This window comes from Oncorhynchus gorbuscha, linkage group LG11 (genome assembly GCF_021184085.1).
Source record: "Oncorhynchus gorbuscha isolate QuinsamMale2020 ecotype Even-year linkage group LG11, OgorEven_v1.0, whole genome shotgun sequence".
NCBI classification, from domain to species: Eukaryota; Metazoa; Chordata; class Actinopteri; order Salmoniformes; family Salmonidae; genus Oncorhynchus; species Oncorhynchus gorbuscha.
This window is the reverse complement of record NC_060183.1, coordinates 43,785,103-43,811,910: the sequence shown is the minus strand read 5'-3', so window position 1 is coordinate 43,811,910 and position 26,808 is coordinate 43,785,103. Positions and strand designations below refer to the sequence as shown.

Here is a 26,808-nt window from a genome sequence, read left to right as displayed (position 1 = left end):
ACCAGCAAAGCACCCCCACACCATCACACCACCTCCTCCATGCTTCACAGTGGGAAACACACATGCGGAAATCATCCGTTCACCTACTCTACGTCTCACAAACACACGGCAGTTGGTACCAAAAATCTCAAATTTGGACTTAGACACTAGACTCAACCGGTCTAGTGTCCATTGCTGATGTTTCTTGGCCCAAGCAAGTATCTTCTTCTTATTGGTGTCATTTAGTAGTGGTTTCTTTGCAGAAATTTGACCATGAAGGCCTGATTCACGCAGTTTCCTCTGAACAGTTGATGTTGCGATGTGTCTGTTACTAAAAAATATTAAAAATAAAGGAAAATCCTGGAATGAGAAGGTGTGTCCAGACTTTTGACTGCTATTGTATGTCTCCACCCTAACAATGGTCGTTGTCCACAGAGCAGAATGGCGGGCTGTCAAGCTCCAGCCTATTCCTCTCTTCGGATTGGTGGATACATCTAATTATTTTAATACTTTAAAAGATATTCGATGAGGGTTGTTTTTGTCAACCGCCTGTATTCAATGGAGAGAGTTGCTATGCTACTAGCCATATGTCATATATATGCATAGCCATCTCGAGACAACTTAAATATAACGTGTTTTTTTCTCAAAGTTGCCGGGATGTCACGTGTCCTACTTATATCAGTACAAATTTATTTGACATTCTCTCATTGACCTCCATACAAAAACTCCTCGCTTGGTGAGCGAAATAAATAAAACACCGCCACCTGCTGGAGAAGACAGATTTTTGCCCCAATTGCCCCTCGCTTCGCCTCTTACTCTCTGGCGTCAGTCTTCGAGGTGTTTACCACAGACCTTATTTTCAGCATAAATAAAAATCCATTAATTTTCCCATAGGCTTTGTTCAACGAACCATGGCTGAGTTAGTGCCTACAAAAATATGGGATTACTATTTCTCTCTATAGTAATAATAATAATAATAATATATGCCATTTAGCAGACGCTTTTGGTGAGGCAACTTCCTCTGAGGTGGGCGTTTAACCGAGGTTACCACTCTATACACGTTGACAGGTTATTAGCATTTTTGCTAGCTAGTTAGCATGCTAGCTCTGTTCTTTCAAGTGGTTTTTCAGTTAGCCACTTAGCTAACCTTTCTGACTGATATGTTTGTATGTTTAGCCAACCTGTTAATGTTATCAATGCCAGTAAATGTATTACGTTTAACTAGTTAAGCCATTTCTGTTACATATGCCCTGTGTCTCCACTGTTTCACACATCTCCACATTATTAAACCTGCAAATTGCAACACATAACTGTTCCTTGGAGGAAGTAGTGTGGTTAAGAGTTTAGCTTGCTGTTTAGTTGAACAAGCGCTCAATCGTTAAAGCAAGAACAGAACAGCAAGAGAGACAGAAACAGTGAGAGAGAGACTAAGACAAATAGATCTCTCCATGGTGCTCAAGTAAGTAAGCAGTCCTACACTCAGAACACACACACACACCACACAGGTAGGTAAGTTAATGTCCACTCAGCAGTGGGGTCAGATTCAGTTTGTCTCAAATATCATCATGGTCGCGGAACCCTAAACCTCGTTAATAAAACATAAGTGTTGATTGGCCAGAGAAGCACTAGTGGAGTCATGTTATAGGACACAGCTCTGGTGTCCTGCTGTCACACCTGGGCTGAAAGCAGGTGAGGCGTTTGTGGGCTAGAGAGGGGAATTGGACAAACCCCACTAACAAAACAATGCTGTCTGTAAAATGTCTATACTATTGTCCTTAATTCTATTGACCTGGCCTCTCTGTCTCTCTTGAATGCTGCTGGTCGATGTGGCATTTAACTGGTCAGGCTATTGGGGGACAGCTCTTGTATCTGTGATGGTGTCCAATTCACAACCTTCTGATCCCAAGGGAGAAACACAAAACAGATAACTGTCTAATAGAGAGAGCCAGAGAGTGTAGGACACCGTCATCATGTCTTACCCAGGTTGGATGAAGCTCGTCCCTGTGCAGCTCTGTCCTGCAGCTCCTCCGCTATGTCCAGCTGCTGCTGGTGGTACTGGCCTGCCCTCTCCAAGTCCTGGAGAACATATGGATAGTTATGGTGTGTGTGTGTGTGTGTGTGTGTGTGTGTGTGTGTGTGTGTGTGTGTGTGTGTGTGTGTGTGTGTGTGTGTGTGTGTGTGTGTGTGTGTGTGTGTGTGTGTGTGTGTGTGTGTGTGTGTGTGTGTGTGTGTGTATATCAGTGCTTGACTTGGGATGAAAAAGGTGCAGGAGCTGTCTTTTTTTCACGCCGGTCCCATTAGACTATATTCGCAAAACATTTCCAAATGACATTATGCGATAGCGACCTCTGATTAGTCACTTAAGGGTTCGTACACGTTTTTGACAGATGGATTTTTAACCAAATTTCCACGACCAATAACCGGTGGAGCCACTCTACGTATCCTCCATAAGAATGACAGCGTGAATGTGGTATTGACGCTAGAAGGCTGCTGGTTTCTGATCCCGTGTAGGCCTATTATCTCCTGCCGTTGTGCCCTTGATCAAGGCACTTAACCCCCCACAAAGTAGACTAAATGCACTGTTGGTGCTAATGTCTAAAACCCTCCATCTGGAGAGCTACTGGGTGTGCAGGCTTTTAATCCAGCCCTTAAACACATACGATCTGCCTATCAAGGTCCTGTTGAGCAGCTGGTGTTTAGGCTACAATGTGGTGTGTTCGAGTTGGGCTCGAACAATAGCCTGCACACCCAGTATCTCTCCTGGAGAACTGTTGGCCACCCAAGTGTTACGCTCGTCGTCGGAATGAGGAGACCAAGGTGCAGCGTGGTAAGTGTACATCTTACTTTATTAGATGAACACCAAAAAAAATCAATATATATATTATATATATATATATATATATATATATATATATATATATATATATATATATATATATATATTATATATTATATATATATATATAAACGACCGTAAAGTTCTGCAGGCTACACAGTAACTATACAAAAATCAAGATCCCAAAAACTAAGGTGGGAAAAAAGCTACATAATTATGATCCCCAATCAGAGACAACGATAGACAGCCTGCCTCTGATTGGGAATTATACCAGGCCAAACAAATAAATAGATAACCTAGATTGCCCACCCTAGTCACACCCTGACCTAACCAAATAGAGAATTAAAAGGATCTCTACGTCAGGGCGTTACACCTTGATATAAAATATTGCAACACTACAACCAAAAACACGTCTTTTATACAATTATTCCCTCATTCAATGGATCAGGTATGAAACGGATAAGGTAGGTTACTTCGAAGCATGGTAACTAACATGTTTATCTATAACCTTTTATAAGCATACAATATTCCTGTTTCAGGGGAGAATCATGCACAGCATGTCAGTTATTCGTCAATTAGGCTATTCTTAGAATATAGAGGGGAATCCCAGCTTTCCAATAATGGTCAGATTTATTTCTCAACAGTGCCGGAGGAAAGGTGACAACGAGTCAAAGACATTATTGCTTACAGCTAAATAGTTCACTAGTGAGATAATTAGCTGTAAATGTTAGTCAACAGAGAGATGTGCAGAACGGTAGGCCTAATTCTGATCACGGCTGACGTGTAGATTTTTAAGTGATTGATAATATATTTTAAAAGGAAAACACAATACACCACATTCACAGAAGAGCTGCAAGTAAACTTGAACAAAGCGGAATCAGGAAATGAATGCCCACTCTCAATTGCTATTCCAATGGAGATCCCGCCTTCATAACCCTATGATCAACCTTTTGTTTTTAGAAGCTATGTCTGAATCCGGGCCGGTGATAATCCACTTTGTTTTATAAAGGAGCCGCTACGCCGCTAAACTGGAGGTGCTGTTACGGCACACTGGTCAAGCACCGGTGTGTATATCTTTGTGTGTACAGTATGTGTGTGGTCTACTACCTGCATGCAGCGAGCAGCATGTCCCAGGCCGGCGTAAGCCCTCATCTGTATAGTCCTGTCCTCCAGCTCCTGAGCCAGCTGCAGCACCAGGGTGTGGTAGGACACAGCCTTGTCAAAGTCTCTCTGGCTGTGGTGGGCACTGCCCAGGTTACTGTACGCCCGCGCCTCCTCAGGACCATTACCCAGGGTCTGCAGATCACATCAGAGTATATACAGTTGAAGTCGGAAGTTTAAATACGTTTTTCAACCACTCCACAAATTTCTTGTTAACAAACTTGGCAAGTTTGTTAGGACATCTACTTTGTGCACGACACAAGTCATTTTTCTAACAATTGTTTACAGACAGATTATTTCACTTATAATTCACTGAGGCACAATTCCAGTGGGTCAGAAGTTTACATACACTAAGTCGACTGTGCCTTTTAAACAGCTTGGAAAATTCCAGAAAATGATGTCATGGCTTTAGAAGCTTCTGACAGGCTAATTGACATCATTTGAGTCAATTAGAGGTGTACCTGCAGATGTATTTCAAGACCTACCTTCAAACTCAGTGCCTCTTTGCTTGACATCATGGGGAAATCAAAAGAAATCAGCCAAGACCTCAGAAAAACAATTGTAGGCCTCCACAAGTCTGGTTCATCCTTGGGAGCAATTTCCAAACACCTGAAAGTACCCCGTTCATCTGTACAAACAATAGTATGCAAGTATAAACACCATGGGATCACGCAGCCATCATACCGCTCAGGAAGGAGACGCGTTCTGTCTCCTAGAGATGAACGTATTTTGGTGCGAAAAGTGCAAATCAATCCCAGAACAACAGCAAAGGACCTTGTGAAGATGCTGGAGGAAACAGGTACAAAAGTATCTATATCCACAGTAAAACGAGTCATATATCGACATAACCTGAAAGGCCGCTCAGCAAGGAAGAAGCCACTGCTCCAAAACCTCCATAAAAAAGCCAGACTACGGTTTGAAACAGCACATGGGGACAAAGATCGTACTTTTTGGAGAAATGTCCTCTGGTCTGATGAAACAAAAACAGGTCTGTTTGGCCATAATGACCATCGTTGTGTTTGGAGGAAAAAAGGGGAGGCTTCCCAACCGTGAAGCATGGGGGTGGCAGCATCATGTTGTGGGGGTGCTTTGCTGCAGGAGGGACTGGTGCACTTCACAAAATAGGTGGCATCATGAGAGAAGAACATTATGTGGATATATTGAAGCAACATCTCAAGACATCAGTCAGGAAGTTAAAGCTTGGTTGCAAATGGGTCTTCCAAATGGATAATGACCCCAAGCATACTTCCAAAGTTGTGGCAAAATGGCTTAAGGACAACAAAGTCAAGGTATTGGAGTGGCCATCACAAAGCCCTGACCTCAATCACATAGAAAATTTGTTGGCAGAACTGAAAAACGTGTGCGAGCAAGGAGGCCTACAAACCTGACTCAGTTACACCAGCTCTGTCAGGAGGAATGGGCCAAAATTCACCCAGCTTATTGTGAGAAGACTACCTGAAACGTTTGACCCAAGTTAACCAATTTAAAGGCAATGCTAACAAATACTAATTGAGTGTGTGTATACTTCTGACCCACTGCGAATGTAATGAAAGAAATAAAAGCTGAAATAAATTATTCTCTCTACTGTTATTCTGACATTTCCCATTCTTAAAATAAAGTGGTGATCCTAACTGACAGGGGATGTTACTACGATTAAATGTCAGGAATGATGAAAGACTGAGTTTAACTGTATTTGGCTAAGGTGTATGTAAACTTCTGACTTTAACTGTAAATGTTGATTTCATTCCATGCCTTTAACACAATACACTGAAAAGATTGAGTGAAATAAAAGACAGATTGAGAGAAAAATCATTGGAATTTCAATTCACTTCCTGAATTGTAAAATAATTGACCCCGACCCAGGTGCACGCATACATGTATTTGTATGTATGCGTGTATGGTTCTTCATTAGTTAAATACCTTAGCTATATCCAGGTGTTGCTGGTGACACTGCATAGCGTTGGTGAAGTCTCCCAGTGCCGTGTAGACAGCGCCCATATTGCCCAGCTGGCGAGCCTCTGACAGCGGGCACTGGGTCTGCCGTGCCAACAGCACACACTGCTTATGGCTGGCCAGGGCGTTGGGATAGTCCGCGATCGCTGTGTACACATGGCCAAGGCTGCTCAGCGCAGCGGACGCAGCCTAGAGACAAACACACACACACTCATTAGATTTGTCCTCAGCCCTTCAAACCGGCAACCCTCTGGTGACTGGCCCGCCTCTCTAAACTTGAGGCTACCGTCGCACCACATTAACACTGCCACAGGAGGCATCGTAGAAAGACACACACGCACACACACATGTGCGCGTACACACACACATGTGCGCGCACACACACACACACACACACACACACACACACACACACACACACACACACACACACACACACACACACACACACACACACACACACACACACACACACACACACACACACACACACACACACACACACACAAGATCTAAAGAAATCTAAACACAGTAGGAAAGATGAGGTGTATAATGATGAGTGTGTTTGAAGAACCTCAGGCTGTGGACATGCGGTGTTTCGACTGCAGAGGAGACTCAATAACCACACACACACACACACACACACACACACACACACACACACACACACACACACACACACACACACACACACACACACACACACACACACACACACACACACACACACACACACACACACACACACACACACACACACACACACACACACACACACTGCTTTCATTAGAATGGGCCTGTTCAAGCACCCATTCGTCTTGGTGACAGGTGTCTTATCGATTTGACACCTTGGATGCCTTTTAATGACTCTGAGCTCGGACACAGCTGTCCTCCACACACGCTAAAACACACACACACACACACACATTGTATAGCATATTCAGAATGCGCATAAACAAGGTTAACATACTGAAAGGCATGTTTCATACAATACTAAACAAACAATGAACATTGAATAACATATACAACGACATGTGAACACACAGCATAACCATACAGCTGTACTGACATTCACACAGCCAGGTCTGCAAGGTGTACGTTCAAGTTCCCCATAATACAGAGACTTGCTTCTCATTCCTCCCCATTGTATTTTAGTCATGAACAGTGAGTGGAGCAGCTCAAGAGCGGACTTTGTTACATTGTCACATTGCTCTGACTGAGAGCAACTCAGCATGGCTCCTGAATAGAAGAAGGGGCAAGAGAAGGAGAAGTACACGATGGATCGCTCTCACACACACACACACACCTCTCTGTCCTTGAGTTTCATGGCGAGGACCAGCTGATGTCTGTGATTGGTCAAAGCCTCCCTGTAGTTGACCTTGGAGAAGTAGGCAGAGCCTAGGTTCCCGTGAGCTCGGCACTCGCCTGATTGGTCACCTGGGAAGGCATGATAATGAGGTGGGTGTGGACATAAGGCTTCTTAGACTGTGTTAAATGTTCCAGTTCATTTGGGTTTGAAGCCTGCAGATTTCTGCTAATACATGATGTAGTGGAGGTGGTTCCGTTAACTACACTCACATGATGAGTAACCTTGCTTGAGACCTGATGACCATTGTCAGCTCACATAGCAATGCCTTGTCTTCCACTCAGTGGGTTATCACAGTCTTAATTCACACGTACAGCGACATCTGTCTTTCCATCCATACCTAGTGTGTGTATGCGTGCAAATTGTGTGAGTGAAAGCAATTGTGAGTGTGTGTGTGTGTGTGCATTTCAAGTGGTATTGTCACATGCACAGGATACATCAGGTGTAAAACAGTACAGTGAAATGCTTGCGAGCTCTGTGTGGGTGGGTGTGTGTGTACCTAGCGTCTTGGCAACCTCCAGGTCTTGCTGCATGTATCCTGTGCTCTTCTCTGCGTTGCCTAGCGACCAGTAGGCTGAGCTAAGAGCAGAGAACACTGAACCTCGGAGCTTCAGAAAGAACCGAGAAGAAAGAAGAAACTCAATGATCATCACACACACATAGAAACACACACACACACTGACACAGACACACAAACTGCCTTGCCTTCAGAGAGCATGTGCCGATCTTTAGCCCCGCCTCCAGGACCACCACTGAGGCGCCGTGGTAACCAGCGGTCAGCAGCTCCTGACCAATCACACACACCACCACGAATGGACTCTTGTCCAGCTTCATCCTCTGCAGCTGATGGTAGGTGGGTTCTAGAGAGTCTACGGGAGACACACAAACACACAGCTATCGAAATGCATTTATTAATGTATACATTTGTTTTTGCAATGTTTATTCTATTACCAACACCGTAATGCAAACTTTAAATTGATATTATGTAAGCTAAACATAAAAATGAAGAATATTTAAAAAAAGTTATAACGTTACTGTCCCAACAACAACAACAAAATAGTTAAATAAATGTTATTTTGTCCTTGAAACATTTAATTGAAATATAATTTATACATTCCTATGGAGGAGTGCTTCTTCTGGGGGGTGCCGATATGGCCAACCGCCGGCTTCAAAGCCTCTCATTGGCCAATACATAGTATCAACAATATATATCATTGACTGTACCCCAGAACGATCAACTATTGTGAGAACAAGGAATTTACAGAGGAGAGACACTGTGGAGGATCTAACGATGAGCTTCAGGGTACACACTTTCTTTCATCTATTTCTCTCTTTTCATCTGTCAATCCATTCTCTTTTTTCTTTTACTTATTCCTCTTGAACTGTGTACCTCACAAATCCTATTTTCTTTTGACCAACTTAAGTGGCCTTTTCTATTAAAAACTTTGTAAGTATTCAACTTTCCAGCTGAAATATTACATTTCATGAAAATATTATGTAAATATCCTAAAACAAAAATTGCCTATATTGCCTATGACCTGTTGTCTATTCCATTTGCACAACAGCATGTGAAATGTATTGTCAATCAGTGTTGCTTCCTAAGTGGACAGTTTGATTTCACAGAAGTGTGATTGACTTGGAGTTACATTGTGTTGTTTAAGTGTTCCCTTTATTTTTTTGAGCAGTGTATAATAAATGTATAAAATGACTAACTATAAGATTTCACCTTCCTTAACTGTAAAATACATATTTGTATATTTAGTGCTAGAGAATATGTGCATATTTTCTAAAGGTCTTTCTTGAACAAAAGGTCTGCCCCATAGCTGCGAACATCTCAGAGCTATAGATTGGCTTCCTGAACTCGTTAGGAAATCACCTTTCATCTCATATTAATCTTGGCCGTCTATGACAAACAGTGTTTTTTGTTGAACATTTATGAATTATTTTACATTATTGGCTATAAATCAATCTCTGTGATGTAGTGACTGTGATGTAGGGTTCAGCCAGGAGTTGATGGACAGTCAGAAGAGCGAATTAAATGGTGCGTGGCACATCCCAGCTTCAAGTGGTGTCAGATTTCACCTCCTACTTCACACAGGCAGAAGAGACATACCCAGTGCTTAATTTGTAAATCAGGAGGTCGTGGAACATATAGTGAGTGTGAGAGGGGGGGTTATCTGGTGACAAACACAATGTAGCAGCACAGCAAACGGAGTAAACAGCCAAGTAGCCTACTATCTATGGTGGTGTAACGGACAGCGCTCTCCAAGGTGCTGATTACGTCACTGCAGAACACCCACCATAAGTAGGCTATAAGCCTATAGCATGCCCACATACTCGAGTATAGCTGTGGGGCTTACAAGTCCGAATTTCTTATAAGCCTAATTTTCAAGACATTAATGTACAGTGACATTTTTAGACGTCACAACAGAACACCTTCCATATGCATATGCACACATACTATATGCATATGCACACATACTATATGCATATGCACACATACTATATGCATATGCACACATACTATATGCATATGCACACATACTATATGCATATGCACACATACTATATGCATATGCACACATACTATATGCATATGCACACATACTATATGCATATGCACACATACTATATGCATATGCACACATACTATATGCATATGCACACATGGGCAGTGCTTAATTTGAGATGGATCCTGGCCCCTCTCAGATTTGACTTAGTTCGCTCGGGCACCTATTTGTGCGGATCCAGTGCCTCTCGCGGCATGATTTATTAATTGTTTCACTGTTTGCACTGTAAACATTCTAATAAAACCAATCAGAGTTAAAATCAAGTTGCTTCCTCGTTATTCCTCCCGTCCCCCCAGAAAAAACATTACATAAAATTGCGGGGATCCTTCTGTGTAATCATCCTATCCTGCCACACTGTTTCCAGACCTGCTCTCTCATTTGTATATAGAGGTTATGGGGAAGGCCGGTGGGGTAAGTAACTGATCTTGGCACAGGTCTTGTCTTGCTAGTGGTGGTCAGCTAGTGAAGAGGTCCCTTATACTCCTGTGTCCGTGAGAATCAGGGCTACCACTCAATGCAAGCCAATTTAATATATGGTGTCCACATTTTGATTTATAAATATCGGTCGGAACCTGTACTAGAACCACACAGGTCCTCAAAACAGTGGACTTCACATCAAAGTGGTTATAAGGACACTATAACAACATGGAAGAAAATTAAATGTAGTCTACAAGAACCAATATCACTCCCTAAAAACACAGCCCTATGGAACAATCCTTGGATAACCTTTCAGAATTCATCGATAAATTGGCTTTCATGGAAAACTAAAGGCATAGAAACCTTTAATGAGGCGGTAATAGGAAATACAATTATTTCCATGACAGAATTAAAAACCAATTTGGACCGACCAATGTAGACATTTTCAAATACAGTGGGGCAAAAAAGTATTTAGTCAGCCACCAATTGTGCAAGTTCTCCCACTTAAAAAGATGAGAGAGGCCTGTAAATTTTCATCGTAGGTACACTCCCGACTATGACAGACAAAATGAGAAAAAAATCCAGAAAATCACATTGTAGGATTTTTAATGAATTTATTTGCAAATTATGGTGGAAAATAAGTATTTGGTCACCTACAAACAAGCAATATTTCTGGCTCTCACAGACCTGTAACTTTAAGAGGCTCATGGGACTCAAATCCTGCAGTGCCAGACGTGTCCCCCTGCTTAAGCCAGTACATGTCCAGGCGCGACTGAAGTTTGCTAGAGAGCATTTGGATGATCCAGAAGAAGACCGGGAGAATGTCATATGGTCAGATGAAACCAAAATAGAACTTTTTGGTAAAAACTCAACTCGTCGTGTTTGGAGGACAAAGAATGCTGAGTTGCATCCAAAGAACACCATACCTACTGTGAAGCATGGGGGTGGAAACATCATGCTTTGGTGCTGTTTTTCTACAAAGGGACCAGGATGGCTGATCCGTGTAAAGGAAAGAATGAATGGGGCCATGTATCATGTGATTTTGAGTGAAAACCTCCTTCCACCAGCAAGGGCATTGAAGATGAAACGACGCTGGGTCTTTCAACATGACAATGATCCCAAACACACCGCCCGGGCAACGAAGGAGTGGCTTCGTAAGAAGCATTTCAAGGTCCTGGAGTGGCTTAGTCAGTCTCCAGATCTCAACCCCATAGAAAATCTTTGGAGGGAGTTGAAAGTTCGTGTTGCCCAGCAACAGCCCCAAAACATCACTGCTCTAGAGGAGATCTGCATGGAGGAATGGGCCAAAATACCAGCAACAGTGTGTGAAAACCTTGTGAAGACTTACAGAAAACGTTTGACCTCTGTCATTGCCAACAAAGGGTATATAACAAAGTATTGAGATAAACTTTTGTTATTGACCAAATACTTATTTTCCACCATAATTTGCAAATAAATTCATTAAAAATCCTACAATTTTTCTCTCTATGATGAAAATGACAGGCCTCTCATCTTTTTAAGTGGGAGAACTTGCACAATTGGTGGCTGACTAAATACTTTTTTGCCCCACTGTATATGCAACTTAAAAGTTTTATGTCATGAAATTTCGACCTGAAAGCTTTTGGACATCGGAGCAATGCCGAGGGAATCCTATTTGAGTCAGAAACAGATAGTCATATGATAGGTAAGATATACAAAACCTTGCAGAGATCTCTTAGAAAAAAATATGAACTATTGGAACCAAGCCTTAAAAAGAACTGTTATGCAGTAGGCACAAGATGGAGAGAGTGTTGGAACACAACAATGGCGTACTGTATATAGAGAGGGAGTAATCAGGGAAGTGATATATGGTCCAGGTGTACCTGACGATGAGGCACAGGTGTGCGTAATGAAGTGTTGTCAGGACCGGTGTGTTAGTAAACTGGCGACGTCGAACGCCGGAGAGGAGGAGCAGGGGTAGACGTGACAACAGTTAACGAAAATCACCCTGATTACTCTCCCTTTATTTAGCCCTCAGTAGCCTCAGTCTTCAGGCAGTATTGGTTTTGTTAACGTTCAGTACGCTACTCCTGTGTTGTTTATCTTCATGTTTCTCATTATCAAACTCACCTTCTGCACCTGCTTCCTGACTCAGTGCGTATACGTTATAGTACGCTTGATCCAGTTTAAACTAAGGTAGATAATTTATTATGTAAGAGACAAAATGCATAAATTCTACAGCACAATGGCACAGTCATTTCTTAAGTGTAAAACTAATAAGACTCAATAATGCATGACCTCTGGGAGTGCTATAAAGTCCAAAAGCTATGGGAAGAGTTAGAAAGCTGGCTATCAGAAGTTACTTATATTGAATAAGTTATTACTTAATTACTGGAAGTATAACGACACCCCAACGTTAAGAGAATGGGAGAAACAAATGCGGTATTGTTTAAATATTGAAAAAGAATCTGGCTACAGACAGAAACAACGTAACACAATTTGAAGTCATATGAGGTAGAGTATTACAAGCATTAGAAACAACATTGGATGTGGATATGGTGGGAACGTGTGGGTCTGAGCAAGTGTGATGTCATTAATGTTTGTGGAAATGCATGATTTTGTCTATGTATTTTGTTCATGATTATTTATTTATTTTCCCTTCTTTTATCCTACTTGCTCTTCCTTCCTCATACATCTCTCTCTCTTTCTCTTTTCTTTCTACCATCTCTCCTTCTGTCTTTTCTCTTGGGGGCTTTGACACCTCCACGTGTTAGCCCGGGGGTACTGGGTATATAAAGAATGATGGATTGTGGGTAAATGAAGGGATGATGCGCACTAAAGGAATGATAATTCAGTCTGATGGAAGCTCCTCCATCTGATTCAGTTTCTTAAACACACATGCTGTGTGTGTCTGTGTTTCTCTCACTAATATAAGTGAATCCGTCTGAGTCAGTATGATGTCTCAAGAAGCAGCTTTAATTACACTATATCTTAGCTGAAAGCACATATTATCACCCTGAGTAAAATACACACACAAATCCACATACACACTCACGCGTAACACAAACATGCAAAGACACACATCGCACCTCGTAGTGGGGACTTCATGGCAGCCTCAACCATGCCCACCAGTAGTTGGAGACTCTTGGGGTCCTGCGCTAGACCAGAGGCAAACGCTGCCAGGGCGTCGGCATGGCGACCAAGGTACTGCAGGGCCACACCCTGACGGAAGTATGCCTGATGGAGGGAGAAAGGGAGAAGGAGAGGAGAAGAGGGAGAAGAAGTTAGGGGGAAGAGGGAGAAGAAGTTAGGGGGAAGAGGGAGAAGAAGTTAGGGGGAAGAGGGGAGAAGAGGGAGAAGAAGTTAGGGGGAAGAGGGAGAAGAAGTGAGGGGGGAAGAGGGAGAAGAAGTTAGGCGGAAAGAGGGAGAAGAAGTTAGGGGGAAGAGAGGGGCAGAGGGAGAAGAAGTTAGGGGGAAGAGAGGGGAAGAGGGAGAAGAAGTTAGGGGGAAAGAGAGGGGAGAGGGAGAAGAAGTTAGGGGGAAAGAGGGAGAAGAAGTTAGGGGGAAAGAGAGGGGAAGGGAGAAGAAGTTAGGGGGAAAGAGGGAGGGGAAGAGGGAGAAGAAGTTAGGGGGAAAGAGAGGGAGGAAGTTAGGGGGAAGAGAGGGGAAGAGGGAGAAGAAGTTAGGGGGAAGAGGGGAGAAGAGGGAAAATAAGTTAGGGGAAGAGGGAGAAGAAGTTAGGGGGAAGAGGGAGAAGAAGTTAGGGGGAAAGAGAGGGGAAGAGGGAGAAGAAGTTAGGGGGAAGAGGGAAGAGAAGAGGGAAAAGAAGTTAGGGGGAAGAGGGAGAAGAAGTTAGGGGGAAAGAGGGAGAAGAAGTTAGGGGGAAAGAGAGGGGAAGAAGTTAGGGGGAAGAGAGGGGAAGAGGGAGAAGAAGTTAGGGGGAAGAGAGGGGAAGAGGGAGAAGAAGTTAGGGGGAAAGAGAGGGGGAGAGGGAGAAGAAGTTAGGGGGAAAGAGGGAGAAGAAGTTAGGGGGAAAGAGAGGGAAGAGGGAGAAGAAGTTAGGGGGAAGAGAGGGGAAGAGGGAGAAGAAGTTAGGGGGAAGAGAGGGGAAGAGGGAGAAGAAGTTAGGGGGAAAGAGAGGGAAGAGGGAGAAGAAGTTAGGGGGAAAGAGGGAGAAGAAGTTAGGGGGAAAGAGAGGGGAAGAGGGAGAAGAAGTTAGGGGGAAAGAGAGGGGGGGGAAGAGGGAGAAGAAGAAGTTAGGGGGAAAGAGAGGGAGGAAGTTAGGGGGAAGAGAGGGGAAGAGGGAGAAGAAGTTAGGGGGAAGAGGGGAGAAGAGGGAAAATAAGTTAGGGGGAAGAGGGAGAAGAAGTTAGGGGGAAGAGGGAGAAGAAGTTAGGGGGAAAGAGGGAGAAGAAGTTAGGGGGAAAGAGAGGGGGGGAAGAGGGAGAAGAAGTTAGGGGGAAAGAGGGAGAAGAAGTTAGGGGGAAGAGAGGGGAGAGGGAGAAGAAGTTAGGGGGAAGAGAGGGGAAGAGGGAGAAGAAGTTAGGGGGAAAGAGAGGGGGAGAGGGAGAAGAAGTTAGGGGGAAAGAGGGAGAAGAAGTTAGGGGGAAAGAGAGGGGAAGAGGGAGAAGAAGTTAGGGGGAAAGAGAGGGGAAGAGGGAGAAGAAGTTAGGGGGAAAGAGAGGGGAGGAAGAAGTTAGGGGGAAGAGAGGGGAAGAGGGAGAAGAAGTTAGGGGGAAGAGGGGAGAAGAGGGAAAATAAGTTAGGGGGAAGAGGGAGAAGAAGTTAGGGGGAAGAGGGAGAAGAAGTTAGGGGGAAAGAGAGGGAAGAGGGAGAAGAAGTTAGGGAAGAGGGGAGAAGAGGGAAAAGAAGTTAGGGGGAAGAGGGAGAAGAAGTTAGGGGGAAAGAGGGAGAAGAAGAAGAGGGAGAAGAAGTTAGGGGGAAAGAGAGGGAAGAAGAAGTTAGGGGGAAGAGAGGGGAAGAGGGAGAAGAAGTTAGGGGGAAGAGAGGGGAAGAGGGAGAAGAAGTTAGGGGGAAAGAGAGGGGGAGAGGGAAGAAGAAAAGAGAGGGAGAAGAAGTTAGGGGGAAAGAGGGAGAAGAAGTTAGGGGGAAAGAGAGGGGAAGAGGGAGAAGAAGTTAGGGGGAAGAGGGGGAAGAGGGAGAAGAAGTTAGGGGGAAAGAGAGGGAAGAGGGAGAAGAAGTTAGGGGGAAAGAGGGAGAAGAAGTTAGGGGGAAAGAGAGGGAAGAGGGAGAAGAAGTTAGGGGGAAAGAGAGGGGAAGAGGGATAAGAAGTTAGGGGGAAAGAGAGGGAGGAAGTTAGGGGGAAGAGAGGGGAAGAGGGAGAAGAAGTTAGGGGGAAGAGGGGAGAAGAGGGAAAATAAGTTAGGGGGAAGAGGGAGAAGAAGTTAGGGGGAGAGAAGAGGGAGAAGAAGTTAGGGGGAAAGAGGGAGAAGAAGTTAGGGGGAAAGAGAGGGGAAGAGGGAGAAGAAGTTAGGGGGAAGAGAGGGGAAGAGGGAAGAGTTAGGGGGAAAGAAGGGGAAGTTAGGGGGAAAGAGAGGGGAGGGAGTTAGGGGGAAGAGAGGGGAAGAGGAGAAGAAGTTAGGGGGAAGAGGGGAGAAGAGGGAAAATAAGTTAGGGGGAAGAGGGAGAAGAAGTTAGGGGGAAGAGGGAGAAGAAGTTAGGGGGAAAGAGAGGGGAAGAGGGAGAAGAAGTTAGGGGGAAGAGGGGAGAAGAGGGAAAAGAAGTTAGGGGGAAGAGGGAGAAGAAGTTAGGGGGAAAGAGGGAGAAGAAGTTAGGGGGAAAGAGAGGGGAAGAGGGAGAAGAAGTTAGGGGAAGAGGGGAGAAGAGGGAGAAGAAGTTAGGGGAGAAGAGGGAGAAGATGTTAGGGGGAAGAGAGGGAAGAGGGAGAAGAAGTTAGGGGGAAGAGGGAGAAGAAGTTAGGGGGAAGAGAGGGGAAAAGGGAGAAGAAGTTAGGGGGAAGAGGGGAGAAGAGGGAGAAGAAGTTAGGGGGAAGAGGGAGAAGAAGTGAGGGGGAAGAGGGAGAAGAAGTTAGGGGGAAGAGGGAGAAGAGGGAGAAGAAGTTAGGGGGAAGAGGGAGAAGAAGTGAGGGGGGAAGAGGGAGAAGAAGTTAGGGAGAAGAAGAGGGAAATATTAGATATACTGGACATTCAATAGCTAGTTATCCTCTCATTTTGAGCTCTCATTTGGTAAAATAGATTGTACATGTATTAAACTATTTTTGTATGCATAAAAAGAAAGGAATGAAATAACTAATCAAATGTATATTTTTAACAAGATTGTAATAGTTATAATAATACTGTTGAGAGAAAGGAGACCACAGGAAACAATTAGCACTGCAGGACTACTGCTACTGACTGTGTGTGTGTGTGTGTGTGTGTGTGTGTGTGTGTGTGTGTGTGTGTGTGTGTGTGTGTGTGTGTGTGTGTGTGTGTGTGTGTGTGTGTGTGTGTGTGTGTGTGTGTGTGTGTGTGTGTGTGTGTGTGTGTGTGTGTGTGAATGCATCAGTGTATACTCAAAACGGCCCACCAATACTATAACGTACCAAATTCACAAAATCAGACAGACTCTCTCTGACAGCAGGTAGAGTCTGGATCCCTCCTCCCTCCCCCTCCGATCTGTCAGTAAGTCTATTAGCATGTCTGGCAGCTCCCCCAGAACCCCATGAACCACTACTTCCGTATGTGACATAGCTATATCCCCTCGACCCCACAAGCCCACCTGCTGGAGGGACAGTTCAGGTAGCGGCAGACTGTTGCCGGGGTCCATCAGATTCATACCAGACCTGTGTGTGTGTGTGTGTGTGTGTGTGTGTGTGTGTGTGTGTGTGTGTGTGTGTGTGTGTGTGTGTGTGTGTGTGTGTGTGTGTGTGTGTGTGTGTGTGTGTGTGTGTGTGTGTGTGTGTGTGTGTGTGTGTGTGTGTGTGTGTGCAGAGAATGCGCGCTGGATGAACAAGATGCTTCAATTACCGCTCCCATTAATCAAGAACAGATGGCAACGCAATAGAGACAGAGAGAGAGAGAGAAGGACGTGAGAGAGGAGGGGGGAAACCGGGAGAGAAGATGTGAGAGAAAGGGGAAGAAAGAGAGGGAGGCAAGGGGAGAGAGAGGTGGGAGAGAGGGAAAAGCATGAGAGAAAATGAATAAGAGAAAGAGAGGAGATAAGAAAGAGCATGCAGCGCAGACAGACGACAGGTTGATGTGTGTGAGACAGGGACTGTGCGTCAGATGAGAGACACAACCTTGGTACATGGTGCATAGCTTAATGTCTACCACAACTCACCATCTTACTGCTTCACCACACCAATACATCTCCCCATTAACTTAGTGCAGTAAAACGACACAGTGTATTGAAACCAATTGCAGCTGAGACCAACACAGAGTTACTCACAGTCTGAGAATGAATGACTGTGTATACTGTGTTAGCATTAGAGACAAATAACAACAACAAGCATTGGAATACACTGAGTGATGATTAAATGTGAATAAATCATAGGAGAAGACCAATGAGTGGACTAACACAGTACAGATGGAGTCAAATATATTGGCACCCTTCCACAATTCACTGTTTCTGTGTTCACAAATGTATTTGTTTGATTTACAACTGCACATCTCAAACATCTAAACTGAAATTCTGAAATTCAGATTTTTTACTTCAAAGTCAGAAATAGCCTCTCTCATATGAGGTGACAGTACAAAATGTCACCTGTTATTTTAGGATATTTTCATACATATCTGTTTTTACGTTTTGAAGTGAAAGCACTTCATATACAGGTAAGTATTCAGACCCCTTGATTTTTTCCACATTTTGTTACGGTACAGCCTTATTCTAAAATGTATTAAATAAAAAAATCTGCACACAATACCCCATAATGACAAAGCAAAAAAAAAAAAACCCAGTAAAACATCTTTAGACCAGTCATGTGTGGGGTTGCTTGTCAGTCAAGGGAGTGGGCTCACTCACAATTTTGCCTAAGAACACTCCATGAATAAAGAATGGTACCAACACATCCTCCGAGAGCAACTTCTCCCAACCATCCAGGAACAGTTTGGTGATGAACAATTCCTTTTTCAGCATGATGGAGCACCTTGCCATAAGGAAAAAGTCGGTGAAACAAAACATCAATATTTTGGGTCCATGGCCAGGAATCTCCCCTGACCTTAGTCCTATTGAGAACTTGTGGTCAATCCTCAAGAGGCGTGTGGACAAACAAAACCCCACAAATTCTGACAAACTCCAAGCATTGATTATGCAAGAATGGGCTGCCATCAGTCAGGAAGTGGCCCAGAAGTTAAATGACAGCATGCCAGGGCGGATTGCAGAGGTCTTGAAAAAGAAGGGTCAACACTGCAAATATTGACTCTTTGCATCAACTTAATTTAAGTGTCAATAAAAGCCTTTGATACTTATGAAATGCTTGTAATTATTCTTCAGTATTCCATAGTAACAAAAATATCTAAAGACACTGAAGCAGCAAACTTTGTGGAAATTAATATTTGTGTCATTCTCAAAACTTTTGGCCACGACTGTACAGCTGTGCCAAGCTTACAGCATCATACGCAAGAAGACCCAAGGCTGTAATCAATGCCAAAGGTGATTTGATAAAGTACTGAGTAAAGAGTCTGAATACTTATGTAAATGTGATATTTCAGGTTGAGATTTTTACAAAATTTGCTCAAATTTAGAAAAACCTGTTTTTGCTTTGTCATTATGGGGTCTGGTGTGTACTGTGGGAGAGAGGGAGAGAGACGGACACCAGTTAAGAGAGTTATTTCTTTGATATATTTATTTCCTGACTTAGTAAAGTTGTTTTTGCGGACTAAAGCCTCCCTGTCTCTGTGTCAATCTCTGCACGCTCAACCCAACACCCCACGGTTTACCACAGTACATACAAAAACTATTTAACTTATTGTTGCAGATGCAGTATTGAGTAGCTTGGATGAAAGGTGTCCAGAGGTGCCCAACTGCTCCTCAGTCCCAGTTGCTAATATATGCATATTATTCAGTATTGGATATTGGATCAGTATTCGATAGAAAACACTCTGAAGTTTCTAAAACTGTTTGAATGGTGTCTGTGAGTATAACAGAACTCATAATGTCAGGCAAAAACCTGAGAAGAAATCCAGACAGGAAGTGGGAAATCTGAGGTTGGTCGATTTTCAACCAAGCCCCTATTGAATACACAGTGGGATATGGATAAAGTTGCACTTCCTAGGGCTTCCACTAGATGTCAACCGTCTTTAGAAACTTGAATGAGGCTTCTACTGTGTTGTGGAGCTCTTTGAGTCAGTGGTCTGGCAGAGAACCAGGTCCTGGCATTTCACATGATAGCGACCTGCATTCCATGGCTTCTCTACAGACATAGGAATTCTCCGGTTGGAACTTTATTGAAGAATTATGATAACAACATCCTAAAGATTGATTCTATACTTAGTTTGACAAGTTTCTTCGACCTGTAATATAACTTTTTTAAGTTTTCGTCTGACGTTCGGCTGGACCTGCACGAGCGTTTGTATTTGTGTAATAAACGCGCTAACAAAAGTAGCTACTCGGACATATATAATGGACATTATCCAACAAATCAAGCATTTATTGTGGAACTAGAATTCCAGGGAGTATATTCTGATGAAGATCGTCAAAGGTAAGGGAATATTTATAATGTGACTTCTGATTTCTGTTGACTTTAACATGGCAGATAATTTTATTTATTTTCTGAGCGCCGTCTCAGATTATTGCATGGTTTGCTTTTTCCTGAAATGTTTTTTTAAAATCTGACACAGTGGTTGCATTAAGGAGAGGTATATCTATATTTCCATGTCTAACAATTGTATTTATCAACATTTATAATGAGTATTTCTGTAAAATGATGTGGCTCTCTGCAATTTTTTAAATATTTTTTTAATTGATCCGTTATTTGACCAGGTAAGTGGGGAATAGTTACAGGGGAGGGAGATGAATGAGCCAATTGTAAACTGGGGATTATTAGGTGACCGTGATGGTTTGAGGGCCAGATTGGGAATTTAGCCAGGACCCCGGTTGTTTTACTATCCTTGTGGGGACCCCAAAAATGCAATTCCCATTCAAAATCCGATTTTCCCTAACATTAACCTTAACCCCAAACCCTAAAACTAAACCTACCCCTAACCCTAAAAAAGCCTTTCTCCTTGTGTTGACTGGTGAAATGTCCCCACTTGTCCAAGGTTTTCTTGTTTGCCTATCATTGTGAGGACTTCTGGTACTCACAGAGAAACAAAGACACACATATAAACTTTCACACTTTGATTGACAGTCTAATTACCAGTGTATCAGAGCCAGCCCTGAAGCTAACAGGATCAGAAGGCTGTGTGTGTTTGAGGGGAGCAGGGAATGCCAGTAGTGTATTATGCGTCTGAGAGAAGCAGGGGAATGAATCGGGCTATCTGAGGACAGATAAAAAGGACAGAGAAAAGAAAGGAATTGCTTTGGGTCACATGGGGAATAAACGAGTGTGTGTGTCAAAGAAGTGGCATTGACCCTGGCTAGTGGCGTGAAGTAGGACGCCAGTGTGTGTGTGTAATTCAATAGGTGATGACCCGACCGTGGGGAAGGATAGATAGTATGTACACTCCCCTTTGTACTATATTCATTTAACAATATGTTTTTTATTGCCTTCGATCGAATTAGAACATAATCATGATGTAAATAAGTTTGGAGACTGAACTGTTTTTAAGATAAACTTTTGTTATTGACCAAATACTTATTTTCCACCATAATTTGCAAATTAAATTAATTAAAAATTCTACAATGTTATTTTCTGGATTTTTTTCTCTCATTTTGTCTGTCATAGTTGAAGTGTACCTATGATGAAAAGGCCTCTCATCTTTTTAAGTGGGAGAACTTGCACAATTGGTGGCTGACTAAATACTTTTTTGCCCCACTGTGTGTATTTGGACAGAGAAGCTAACATTTTTTTTGTGTGTTTTTTTGTTGAATTTTTACCCTTTTTTCTCCCCAATTTTGTGGTGTTCAATTGTTGTAGTAGCTACTATCTTGTCTCATCACTACAACTCCCATACGGGCTTGGAAGAGACGAAGGTTGAAAGTCATGCATCATAGCCGCACTGCTTCTTAACACAGCGCGCATCCAACCCAGAAGCTAGCCACACCAATGTGTCGGAGGAAACAACGTGCACCTGGCAACATTGGCTAGCACGCACTGCGCCCGGCCTGCCACAGGAGTTGCTGGTGCGCGATGAGACAAGGACATCCCTACCGACCAAGACCTCCCTAAACCGGACGACACTAGGCCACTTGTGCGTCGCCCCATACTGGGCGTGAACCCAGAGTCTCTGATGGCACAGCTGGCGCTGCAGTACAGCGCCTTTAACCACTGCGCCACCCGGGAGGCCATCTAACATTTGTGGCTCTATACTCTAGCATTTTGGATTTGATATCAAATGTTTCATATGAGGTGACAGTACACAATGTCACCTTTTATTTGAGGGTATTTTCCTACATATCTGTTTAACCGTTTAGAAATTAAAGCACTTTATATATCTAGCCCCCCCCATTTGAAGAAGTTATGAGTATTTGGACAAAATTAACTTATAGTGTATTAAAGTAGTCAAAAGTTTAGTATTTGGTCCCATATTCCCAGCGCACAATGACTACATCAAGCTTGTGACTTTACACACTTTCTTCCTAACAAAGACCGTAATTAATTTGCCAGAATTTTACATAATTATGACATAAAATTGAAGGTTGTGCAAAGTAACAGCAATATTTAGATTTAGGGTTGCCACCCGTTCGATAAAATACGGAACGGTTCTGTATTTCACTGAAAGAATAAACGTTTTGTTTTCGAAATGATAGTTTCCGGATTTGACCATATGAACGACCTAAGGCTCTTATTTCTGTGTGTTTATGATATTATAATTAGGTCTATGATTTGATATTTGATAGAGCAGTCTGGCTGAGCGGTGGTAGGCAGCAGCAGGCTCATCAGCATTCATTCAAACAGCACTTTCCTGCGTTTGCCAGCAGCTCTTCGCAATGTTTGAAGCACAGCGCTATTAATAACTTCAAGCCTATCAACTTCCGAGATTAGGCTGGCAATACGATAGTGCCTGTAAGAACATCCAATAGTCAAAAATATATGAAATACAAATGGTATAGAGCTAAATAGTCCTATAATTCCTATAATAACTACAACCTAAAACTTCTTAACTGGGAATATTGAAGACTCATGTTAAAAGGAACCACCAGCTTTCATATATTCTCACGTTCTGAGCAAGGAACTTAAACGTTAGCTTTTTTTTACATGGCACATAATTGCACTTTTAAAACACTGTGTTTTTGCATTATTTAAATCAAATTGAACATGTTTCATTATTTATTTGAGACTAAATTGATTTAAAATAAAAAAGTGTTCATTCAGTATTGTTGTAATTATTATTACAAATATATATACACATAAAAATTGGCCGATTAATCGGTATCGGCTTTTTTTGGGAGGGGGGGGGGGGGGGTCCTCCAATAATCGGTTATCGGTGTTGAAATATCAGAAATCGGTCGACCTCTAGTTATCCCTTCAAACTACAGGTCACACACACACACGTTGGTTTGACTATCATTGTGAGGACTTCTGGTACAACAGAGAAACAAAGACACACACATATAAACTTTCACACTTTGATTGACAGTCTAATTACCAGTGTATCAGAGCCAGCCCTGAAGCTAACAGGATCAGAAGGCTGTGTGTGTCTGTGTTGGTATGGGGGTGGGGGGGGGGCAGGCAACACCAATAGTATATTTACTCGTCTGAGAGAAGCTGTCCCTGCATCACACTGTTAACATCCTACGATGACAGTGAGTGAGGGAGACATGGCGCAAAACACCTGTTAGATCAACCCGACATCTCCATTTGAATTATCCCTCCAACTCTCCTCTCTCTCTCTCTCTCTCTCTCACTCTGTCCTCAGTGTTTCCCCTATATTCATTGAGCAGCGCCAGACCACCACTGATAATCATCAAAAGTAAACAGGTTTTCAGTGTAAACTAAAACCACTGAAACCAGATGTAAAGTATGTAGAAAAAACATGGAGCAATATATGTTTTTAAATAAGATCATCAATGAGAACTAACAATCAAACAAATAAACTAGACAGTCAGGGAGATTCCAAAAATGTAAAAATGTCACGGCCTGGTGGCCCCCATCGATGGTGTTATAATGTTTGAGTCACTCAGATACCAAAAGAACATGGCATAGGCCATGGCAAAATGTCTGGAACTGCAGGAAATGTGCTTCAAACAAACAAAAATATTCTCTCAGCTCCATCAAATAATGTACAGAATTTCAGGAAACTAGCTTAAGAACTGAAACTATTCATATCTGCCCCATGGCAAAAGGTGTAGAATTGTAGGACTTTTGCTTCAAAATGGCAACATGTTGTCTCTGCGGCCAAGAGGAGGGACTTTTAACATTTGGATATAAGACAATGCCAATGGGGAGGGGGGGGGGGGGTGAGTGAGTGAGTGAGTGAGTGAGTGAGTGAGTGAGTGAGTGAGTGAGTGAGTGAGTGAGTGAGTGAGTGAGTGAGCGAGCGAGCGAGCCAGCCAGCCAGCCAGCCGGCACAGTGATCATGTCATGCTCACTATCTAGGTTTCCATTCAGTTGGTGACAGATTTTCATGCAAACATTGTGAAATCTGCATGAAAACAATATGAGCATTCTCCAACCATAGATGTGTTTCCATCAAATTGACTTGTTGCAGATAAAAGGATGTGCGTGATGATGTCGTGTACAGGAAAAAAACACTTTAGCGGTAAATTCCCATGTACCGAATAAAAAATACAAGTTAAATGGGTTTCCATCGCATTTTGATGGTTTCGTCACTGAAAATGTTCCGTTTCATGGTGAATGTGCTCTTGCCAACATCTCGCAGATACAGTACGGGTATAGCCTAAATGATGAGATTAATATGTACAAACAGCAGCCAAGCTTCGATCATGTCACCAGAATAAGTCCCTCAATATTTATTGGAAAGGACCATCAAACTCATCACTGTGCGCTTTCACCATCCTCAAAATGTATTTAATCTGTATCCTAATAAACTGTATGGTTTCCCGAGTCGTAGTGGGAGGACCTCACCACATATCATCGCGTGACTCCAAGTTTACTTCGATATGATGCCATGTCAATATTTATGCATAAAAGCATTTCCACCGCCATTTATCACATAATAAATGTTACCAACAAAAGACCCCACCTTCTCTAGTGTATTTCGGTTTGTCTACATTTGGAAACTTCACAGGCAAATTTTCTGTTTCCATCAGGCCTGTCGTAGGCCGGCTCGGTCCTCCCCTCCCGCTCCGTGGCTTGACGACTCATTGCGAGCTCACAGAACAGGGCTCCGGGCAGCCAAGCGGAAATGGAGGAAAACTCGCCTCCCTGCGGACCTGGCATCCTTTCACTCCCTCCTCTCTACATTTTCCTCCTCTGTCTCTGCTGCTAAAGCCACTTTCTACCACTCTAAATTCCAAGCATCTGCCTCTAACCTTAGGAAGCTCTTTGCCACCTTCTCCTCCCTCCTGAATCCTCCTCCCCCTCCCCCCCTCCTCCCTCTCTGCAGATGACTTCGTCAACCATTTTGAAAAGAAGGTCGACGACATCCGATCCTCGTTTGCTAAGTCAAATGACATCGCTGGTTCTGCTCACACTGCCCTACCCTGTGCTCTGACCTCTTTCTCCCCTCTCTCTCCAGATGAAATCTCGCGTCTTGTGACGGCCGGCCGCCCAACAACCTGCCCGCTCGACCCTATCCCCTCCTCTCTTCTCCAGACCATTTCCGGAGACCTTCTCCCTTACCTCACCTCGCTCATCAACTTATCCCTGACCGCTGGCTACGTCCCTTCCGTCTTCAAGAGAGCGAGAGTTGCACCCCTTCTGAAAAAACCTACACTCGATCCCTCCGATGTCAACAACTACAGACCAGTATCCCTTCTTTCTTTTCTCTCCAAAACTCTTGAACGTGCCGTCCTTGGTCAGCTCTCCCGCTATCTCTCTCAGAATGACCTTCTTGATCCAAATCAGTCAGGTTTCAAGACTAGTCATTCAACTGAGACTGCTCTTCTCTGTATCACGGAGGCGCTCCGCACCGCTAAAGCTAACTCTCTCCCTCTGCTCTCATCCTTCTAGACCTATCGGCTGCCTTCGATACTGTGAACCATCAGATCCTCCTCTCCACCCTCTCCGAGTTGGGCATCTCCGGCGCGGCCCACGCTTGGATTGCGTCCTACCTGACAGGTCGCTCCTACCAGGTGGCGTGGCGAGAATCTGTCTCCTCACCACGCGCTCTCACCACTGGTGTCCCCCAGGGCTCTGTTCTAGGCCCTCTCCTATTCTCGCTATACACCAAGTCACTTGGCTCTGTCATAACCTCACATGGTCTCTCCTATCATTGCTATGCAGACGACACACAGTTAATCTTCTCCTTTCCCCTTCTGATGACCAGGTGGCGAATCGCATCTCTGCATGTCTGGCAGACATATCAGTGTGGATGACGGATCACCACCTCAAGCTGAACTTCGGCAAGACGGAGCTGCTCTTCCTCCCGGGAAGGACTGCCCGTTCCATGATCTCGCCATCACGGTTGACAACTCCATTGTGTCCTCCTCCCAGAGCGCTAAGAACCTTGGCGTGATCCTGGACAACACCCTGTCGTTCTCAACTAACATCAAGGCGGTGGCCCGTTCCTGTAGGTTCATGCTCTACAACATCCGCAGAGTACGACCCTGCCTCACACAGGAAGCGGCGCAGATCCTAATCCAGGCACTTGTCATCTCCCGTCTGGATTACTGCAACTCACTGTTGGCTGGGCTCCCTGCCTGTGCCATTAAACCCCTACAACTCATCCAGAACGCCACAGCCCGTCTAGTGTTCAACCTTCCCAAGTTCTCTCACGTCACCCCGCTCCTCCGCTCTCTCCACTGGCTTCCAGTTAAAGCTCGCATCCGCTACAAGACCATGGTGCTTGCCTACGGAGCTGTGAGGGGAACGGCACCTCAGTACCTCCAGGCTCTGATCAGGCCCTACACCCAAATAAGGGCACTGCGTTCATCCACCTCTGGCCTGCTCGCCTCCCTACCACTGAGGAAGTACAGTTCCCGCTCAGCCCAGTCAAAACTGTTCGCTGCTCTGGCTCCCCAATGGTGGAACAAACTCCCTCACGACGCCAGGACAGCGGAGTCAATCACCACCTTCCGGAGACACCTGAAACCCCACCTCTTTAAGGAATACCTAGGATAGGATAAAGTAATCCTTCTCACCCCCCCTCCCCCCTTAAAAGATTTAGATGCACTATTGTAAAGTGGCTGTTCCACTGGATGTCATAATGTGAATGCACCAATTTGTAAGTCGCTATGGATAAGAGCGTCTGCTAAATGACTTAAATGTAATGTAAATGTAATGTAAATGTAACATTTTTTATCCGACATGTACTTTACTTACATAAAAAGGTTGGATGGAAACCTGGTTAATGTCTGCCAATTAC

At 43.8% G+C, this 26,808-nt stretch overlaps 1 protein-coding gene across 6 annotated transcripts in view; it reads right to left on the bottom strand.

Moving 5' to 3' along the window:
- The window catches only part of LOC124048694 (tetratricopeptide repeat protein 28-like), a 117,756-nt gene that overhangs the window by 47,583 nt on the left and 43,365 nt on the right, over positions 1–26,808 (bottom strand). For 5 of the 6 annotated variants that reach the window (XR_006841273.1, XM_046369718.1, XM_046369717.1 and 2 more), the window contains 7 exons: positions 13,351–13,498; positions 8,001–8,164; positions 7,795–7,903; positions 7,236–7,366; positions 5,897–6,118; positions 3,923–4,111; positions 1,959–2,055 (listed from right to left, as the gene is read on the bottom strand). Coding sequence is in view for 5 of the 6 variants with exons in the window: in XM_046369718.1 (XP_046225674.1) it covers positions 1,959–2,055; positions 3,923–4,111; positions 5,897–6,118; positions 7,236–7,366; positions 7,795–7,903; positions 8,001–8,164; positions 13,351–13,498 (1,060 nt within the window). In the remaining variant the exon portion in view is untranslated. The remainder of the gene's footprint in view (positions 1–1,958; positions 2,056–3,922; positions 4,112–5,896; positions 6,119–7,235; positions 7,367–7,794; positions 7,904–8,000; positions 8,165–13,350; positions 13,499–26,808) is intronic. The other variant, XM_046369721.1, reaches the window with a different exon arrangement.